At 41.8% G+C, this 7,592-nt stretch overlaps 1 protein-coding gene across 1 annotated transcript in view; it reads left to right on the top strand.

Annotated features, from left to right (window-relative positions):
- SAP30L (SAP30 like) overlaps positions 1-7,259 on the top strand; it is a 7,483-nt gene extending 224 nt beyond the window's left edge. The window contains exons 2-4 of the mRNA XM_031555665.1: positions 1,497-1,619; positions 3,231-3,329; positions 5,260-7,259. Of these exons, the coding sequence (XP_031411525.1) occupies positions 1,497-1,619; positions 3,231-3,329; positions 5,260-5,388 (351 nt within the window). The 3' untranslated portion in view covers positions 5,389-7,259. The remainder of the gene's footprint in view (positions 1-1,496; positions 1,620-3,230; positions 3,330-5,259) is intronic.
- Positions 7,260-7,592: the final 333 nt, after the last annotated feature.

Here is a 7,592-nt window from a genome sequence, read left to right as displayed (position 1 = left end):
GAGCCGCGGTGCGGAGCGGAGGGCGGCGGGGTCGTTCGGGTTGGGCGGACGGGCGGCTCTGCGCTTTGGAGGCTGCCCCGCTGTCTTAATGCGGGTTTCGTGCCGGAACACGCTCGTGCTGCTAGGTGAGATAAACGGTGCGGATTGTTATCTCGAGTTAAGCGTAACCGACTCGGTTAATTAAGGAGAATGAATGGGCAGCCTGACCTCGTGGGTGGCAGCCCTGCCAGCGGGTGGGAACGAGGCGATCGTTAAAGGTCTCCTCCAGCCCGTGCCGTTCTGTGATTCAACGAGCGCGATAGTGGAGCGGGTTACTTAAAAATAAACCATTGCATCAAACTCAGAATGTGAGGTGCCTTTTAAATAGGGCGCTTGCACATGTGTTGGCTGGTTGGCACTGAGCAGCTTGGTTTGCTGCTGTTTGCTTTGTGCCACGAAGTGACAGCTGTCAGCTCAAGATAGAAACGGGCTTGCTGGGCAGAGAGTGCATAGAGCAGAGCGGTGGTGGGGACTGCAGAGGGCATTTCTCAGAAGTGAGGCTGTTGCCGGAAGTATGCTTTTCTTATCTGATCTCAGATTGAAAGCACTGAAAAATAAAGAAGGTGAAGTTTCGAGTCCTTCAGTTTGGCAGCGTCTTCTGTTGCTTACGTCCCTTTTACACATCCGAGATACAAAAATGTGATGGGAAGAAGGGGAGTAAATTTGAAATCTCTGGGGTTTTAGGAATAAAATGTTGTTTCTGCTGGTCACAGCGTGCAGCGGGTTGGTTTGGTGGTGCGGTCACCTCGCTCTAGAAAATAGCTCTTCGCTGCTAGATTAAGGGTTTCAGAGATAAAAAGAGGAAATCAGATGAATGAAATGGGGAGTATGAAGTGTGCTGCATGAAGGAGTTTGGCATGCAGGGTGTGTGCATCACTTGAAGATATTCTTATCTTATTGGTATCAAATAATTTTGATCGTTTGTGGTCCTTTTTTGTACGTATGCCAGTGCTAATGAGATAACTTCAGTTAAAATCCGGGGTCTGTGACAAGATAAGCAATGGGAAAGGGATACATTTGCTGTTAGTTTGCCTCTCTTAACTGAGATAATTAGCCAACTTCTGTTTTGCCTAAATTAATAATCTCACGTACTGTTCAAAGCAGAAAGTTCACAGGCTGGAACAGAGCAACATTTTTCTTGGTAGCACCCTGGCAGTAATTCCTAAAGCAGATGCATTTCCTCCAGACAGTCCACTGTTGTTTTTTTCCTGACATGTGATTACAACCATAAAAAAGAAATATGTTATCTGCAGAGATTCAGCTGGAGCTCTTGAGTCTTTCATTTTCCTTGTTTTTAGTGTTTGTAGTGTAAGTAATCTTTCATGGGCTTTAAGATTAGGAATTTCTTAACATTAGTCACGAGGAAGTAAGCAGGTACTCTGCAATACTGCTGGATGCCATTTTTACACTGCCTGTTTTTTGTTTTTTTTTGTTTTTTTTTTACTTCTGCTTTTTAGGTGAGACATCTGTATATATGTGATTTTCACAAGAATTTTATTCAAAGTGTCCGAAACAAACGGAAAAGGAAGACAAGTGATGATGGAGGCGACTCTCCTGAGCACGAGACGGACGTCCCGGAGGTCAGTAGCTGCCAAGTGCTTGTAGATTCTGTACCAGTGTTGAGCCTGGTGAAATTTCACTTGGATATTCTCAGCACCACAAAAGCTACTGTGAAGTTGCTCTGATTTTTTTATTTCCAAGACTTAGCTGATGGGTGATATCCTGGTTTTCTTCGTCATCCCCGTAGGAATTCTCTGTCCTTGTGAAGCTTTCTATAAAAAACCGTATAATAATCTAACTGCACAGCTTTGTGTACGTACCATTTCCAAACAGGGAGCTGCCAGGTTACTTGACCTTTTTTAAGTAAGAAAACTTTGCTTCCCTTTTTTGAAGCTAAGCAAACTGTATTTACAGAGGGGACTGGGGTCCTGATGTGGTTCTTTGCTAGCTAGCATGCATCATTTCACGAAGACTCTAGAATACTGAATCAGTCTCTATATGACTGGTGAGAACCAGAGATATTAGGCTTCTGCAGTCCTTTGTATGTCGTACTTCTAGCACTGCTTAAAATTACATTCAAGTTACGGACTGTACTGGTAACATTTATTTATTGTAAGGAGATAGACAGATTTATTTCTGCGTTACAAAATGATAGAATCACCTCTTTGTCCCGCTGTGTGCAGCGCTTGCTGTTTGATGATTCCAGCACTGTTAGCACTGCATGAAGTTGTGCAAAGGTAATAGTGATGGAGGCACTGAGTTCTGGCCGTGTCAGCAGAGCCCTCTGCTGGATGTGCCACCCGTGCTGGCAAGAATCGTTTCTCCTCAGAAGAAAAGTAGGGCATTATGCCAGCAATCCGCACACCTGCTTGGAAGTTTGGAAGAAGCACTGAGATTTGTCTTTGCTTCTGAGGATACGTGAGCCTTTGTTGTGCTTCTATTCCATCTGGTTTTCTGCTGAAACTTCACAATACTGACATCACATCAGTTACCGTAACAGCTGGTGAAAACCCAGCTGGCATTCAAGGATGTTGGTGCTGCAGTGCGTGTATGCTGTGATGTTTTAAAACTGAGAGATGCTCATCACATTACCAAACATGGAACTGTGCAGCATGTTGGTCTTTATGTCATTTTTTTCATTTATTTTCTTTTCAGGGGGAGGGGAAGGAAATATGCAAAACTTCTCTCTGTCTCTGAAACGTGGCATTTCCCACATGATCTTCATCTTCCTGTAGCCTCCCCCGTAACCTGCTTGTAAACAGTGCACTCCCCATTGATACGTTTGAATTACATTTTATCTCTGAGCTCTGTCTTATGTCACAAGGCATTTGTTCAATGCTTGCTAAACTGATATTTCGTATGTGAGTTTTTTAAACCTTATGGGAACAAAAGATTTCCTTTTGCTCAGAGCTTGCAGAGGTGTAATTGATAGTAGAAATTGGCCAGCAATTCTGTTGACAGCATGTGAACCAGAACGAAATTCCGTATTTCCCTGAGGCTGTTTTGGTCTTGTAGCATTAACAAGTATAAAATACATTTAGATTTGTCCGTAAGGCAAGCTGACGTGGTTCTGAATGTGAGCAAGGAGCAGCTCTGTTGATGAGGAAGTAGTTATTTTTAGATCATTCTGCATCTGTGCTTAATAGATGCTAAAGTGAGTACTCATCCCCTGTTCTCTGTTTCGTTTCCAGGTTGACTTGTTCCAGCTCCAAGTGAATACTCTGCGACGTTACAAGAGACATTATAAGCTGCAGACTAGGCCTGGACTCAACAAGGCTCAGCTGGCAGAAGTAAGTGATAATGAAATGTCAGTATTCTCTTTAATTGTTATTAAAATTCTTTTTTGCTCCTATGCTGGAGTGCCCATTTCTTGGACACTAATACATGTAGTGACTAACATGCAGCATGTGCTCCATGGCAGATCTCGGGGAGATGCTGTGAACAGAAAGCTGTGTCCTTTCTTTCGCCAGGGGTGGTCATGGGAATCATGGAAGGTTGTTCTTGAAAGCATGTTTTAGTAACTTGCTTTTTCCTGCTTCCTTTACTTCCATGCTTATAGACACAATCTGTTACCTTTAGGAAAACAAACTTAGTTTTGACCGGCCTGAGTGTTAGCTGAAGATGGCTGTTTTACTGAAATTAAAACTTCCCTATTAATAGTCACCTTAAGTTTTTTATTTCCTTGCAGCCACCTGAACTGGTTGAAATTGCTTATTTTTTTAGGCAAAATCACTGTGCGTGACTTCAGATTCCTTATTTCTCTCCCTTGTCCCAATCTCTTATGATTCTCTAATAAGTCAATAAAAGGGTTGGTTTTTTCCTTAAGGAAAAAAACTGTTTCTTTCACACCATATTTATTGAGAAATAACTCTCTGCAACTCTGTTAGTCAGGGTAGTTGTGCTTGACATGCATCTACTCTTCTTTTTCTCCTAACACGATCTGAAGGCATTCTCCAGGAAATGTCTTCTCTAAAATGTCTTCTCTACACTTAGAGGAACTGTAGCAGTTACTGAGTGATAATGAGGTTATTTTTGTAAGCTGGAGTTTTCACAGCTGTCTTCCCAAAGACTGAACAGTTTTGCTATTACTTTAAAGAACAACCTAAAAAGACAGCAAAACACTTTCTTCTTCTTGCAGTGTCAGCTAGGGAATGAATGTAGAGAATATATAGCGTAGTGCACGCAGGAGTAAGATTGTATGTCCTCATTAGTATATCAGATTTATATGTTATAAGTAACCAGTCTGTTGGTTGCCTCCTGCCATGAAGGACTGCATACTTAAGCAATTTGCCATGCATATGCCCAGGAGGGGAAAGAAAAAGAAAAAACCTACTGCGCAAGCAGAAAATAACCTTAAAGGGAGCCTAACTTAAAGTTGTCACACACTTCCCAGATTTCCTGTGAAGTCTGAGCAGCTTTGACACTACGCTGGATCCTCGTCCAGCTCCCATGCTTGAATCACTGCTGCCTGAGGCTCTTAGACTCCTGCTGCTACCCCACCGTAAGGAAAACTCAAACTTCCATAAATCTTCTTGGAGTGACTTATTGCTCAGCCTGCATCAATATCCAGCTCTGGAGTTGTATTGAGTACCAGAAGAGCTTCTTTGATACAAGAAGCAGGTCTCAGCCAGCTCCAGTGTTTTCTACATTCATTTTGTGAGGGGGAAAAAAAAAGCAGCTGTGGTTCAGGGCTTACACTCAAATCTGAGACGGGTAGCCTTAACTGAACCCTGACATTCCCATTGCAAATCCCCAGGGATTCCTTTTGGTGAAAGCTTACCCAGTGTATTTTCCTTTGGAATCTAAGACTTTACTACATCTGGTTCACATAGCAAAGTGTTTCAGTATTTCTGACACCCGCCTTAAAATACTGAGATGCAGGAAGACTTTACTCTTCCAAATAATCTCAGCATGAAATGAGAATATGCTGCTTTGGCAGGAGGACTTTCTGGCTTTCAAATTCCGCTTGTAGGTTGGCTGCAAATACTGCTGACATAGCAAGACTGTGTTCTGCTCGTATGAACGTTCCAGCTGTATAGAGAGAGACAGAAAGAGGTAAACGAGGACTGACAGTTTGAATTGGTGCATGTTTGCCTAAAAGAATATTGTGCTCAGTGACCATAAAAATCAGTTTTTGGAAAACGCAGGGAACCCGGAGTTCTGATTGTTTCTACTTTTAAATTTCCAAATTGTTGTCTTTTTTGTATGTTGTTGTTCTAGACTGTCAGTCGGCACTTCAGGAATATTCCTGTGAATGAGAAAGAGACTCTTGCTTATTTCATCTATATGGTGAAGAACAACAAGAGCAGGCTGGACCAGAAATCAGAAAGTAGCAAGCAACTAGAATGAAGACTAACAAGACTTGGAATAGGAGAGATCTTGAAGGAACACATGGTATTGTGCTTTTTAGATATATAAAAACTTTTGAAGTATATTGTAATTTTTTTTTTTTTTAATGCGGTAAATCTGGATGATGGAGAAGTATAGACAGTTCTTATCAGGAATATTTGAGAACACGTGCACACCATTTTTCTGAAGACTTCTCATCCTCATTTAAAACTCACGTTGGAATAAAGCAATGACAATAACAAGGAAACAGTAAACTTAGGACTGCGGAATCTGTTAACGTAGTGTTTTAAAATGTTTCTGGAAATTTACATCTCAATGCAATTTAGATCACGGATGGATTTTTTTTTTCCCTGAATTCAGCTGTCTCACCAAATGCCATGCAGTTTGTTTTCACGCAGACTGGAATAGCAGCAGAGATAAAATGCATTGTCGAGGTGCGTGGCTCAGCAGTTTGTCTGAAGCTTGCTCCCCACATACGTGTGCTCTGTCTTGCCTTGAGGCAGTGCTTCAAGTCTCAAACTTCTATGAATGCTCCAGCTCACCAACTCTACTCCAGTGAACTACTCAACTAGACTGAAAATTGATTTTTTTTTTCATCTTCCCTTCTCCCTTTCCCCCCAAAATGGAAGCCAAACAACTTTCTAGAATCTCTTTTTTCCAATTTTTTTTTAATTTAAGAACTCACTTCTTAATTGTCCATAAGCATTTAAGGAATTTTGCAGCTCCTCAGAATGTGGTATCAAGGCAAATTTGCTGGGATTGATCATGTTGGTAGAAATGCTCTTTCACTTCACTTCTTTGTGTTTCCCTTGTATTCAAGACTTAATGATAGTAGGTGAAACAGTGGGTTAAGACGTCTGTCTCTTAATCCCTGTGCCAGATCAGGTATCAATCAGAAGCAATGTGACTTTTATACTGACACTGGGCTTTAACAGGTGTCACAAAACTGCAGTGTGGGTTAGTGTGCTCTGCTTAGTGTAAATCAGACTTAAGCTAGTGGATGTAGCACAGTAACCAAGGTGATGACCTGGCTGGAGAGTGGTGCGTTTCATCTGTCTCTGTGAACAAGCAGAAGTGTGGAAGCACTTTTCTCTTGTGAGCGTTACTGGTGCTTTCCTAAGAGTTCTGTGACCTGCAGGGTAGATTGCTGGTGCTCACAAACAGTGCTGTAGGCAGAAATATCTCTGGTTTTGTTATTTAAAGCCAATGTGTCCTTATAAACAACGCAGTAGTTACTTTGGCTGAAGGAGCTAATGAAATTGTTGGTCACATCTGTCTGCACTCCAGTGACCTCAAATTCTGTACAAGGGGATCTCCTGATATAAAGCACCACTCTGGTTTTGTGCTGTCCTAACCATTGTCTCCACTCTGTCGCAAGATGCCAAGACTCCACACACAGAGTATATTCTCAACAAGCCTTAAGCACTGAACTCAAGAGTTGAAAACATTGGCTAGCATTTTAATAATCTGAATCTAGACAATGCTTTGTTGAAGAACAGAACACACGGTCACAATCCCAGCTTGACACTGCGTCAGATGTTTTGTAAGGCACGAGTGAAGCTCTCCCAAGGTCTCTAAAAAATCAAGTCACAATTTAAAGCAAAGTGTTTGCATCAGCTTTGAATGGTGTGCTAAAAGTCTAAGGAGATGTTAAATGAACTTCAGCACGTGTGAGTTCTGTGTCATAGCCAGAAATAACCTGTGATGGTACATGCCCCAGTTGTGAAGTTTTGGGAGTGTGGTGGTTTCAGCATTTCCTTGTTCAGTTTGGTGTGAAATCGAAGAACGTGGAACAGGAGAAGTGCTCAGAGAATGAGGAGAGAATTTCAAGTACTGGTATTTTGTGAATGTCTAAAAATTTCTGACTTATGGTGATCCTTACTGGAAGGATGGAGCAGTTCCCACATCAGTCAATGAGATCTGGCTTCTCTCATTCAGGACAGATAGCTAGAAGGGTATTTTCTCTGACTGCATGTTGATATTCAAAGTGCTCACGTAGTCAGAGGATATTATTAAGGGAAAATGAGCTTCTGAGTTGAGAGTTACGCCTCAGCGTAACTTGTAGACCAAAACTGTTTTAAAAAAAAATAAAATAAAAGAAATTCCTGGATACCACCTCTGCACAAAGCATTCCAGTGAATACACCTGAACAGATGGAACCTGCCACCGTATTTCCTCAAAAAGAATCTTTGGCTGTCAGACCC

The sequence above is a fragment of the Meleagris gallopavo genome, chromosome 15 (genome assembly GCF_000146605.3).
Source record: "Meleagris gallopavo isolate NT-WF06-2002-E0010 breed Aviagen turkey brand Nicholas breeding stock chromosome 15, Turkey_5.1, whole genome shotgun sequence".
Lineage (NCBI taxonomy): Eukaryota > Metazoa > Chordata > Aves > Galliformes > Phasianidae > Meleagris > Meleagris gallopavo.
The sequence above is the reverse complement of the archived record's forward strand: the minus strand, read 5'-3'. Positions and strand labels throughout refer to the sequence as shown.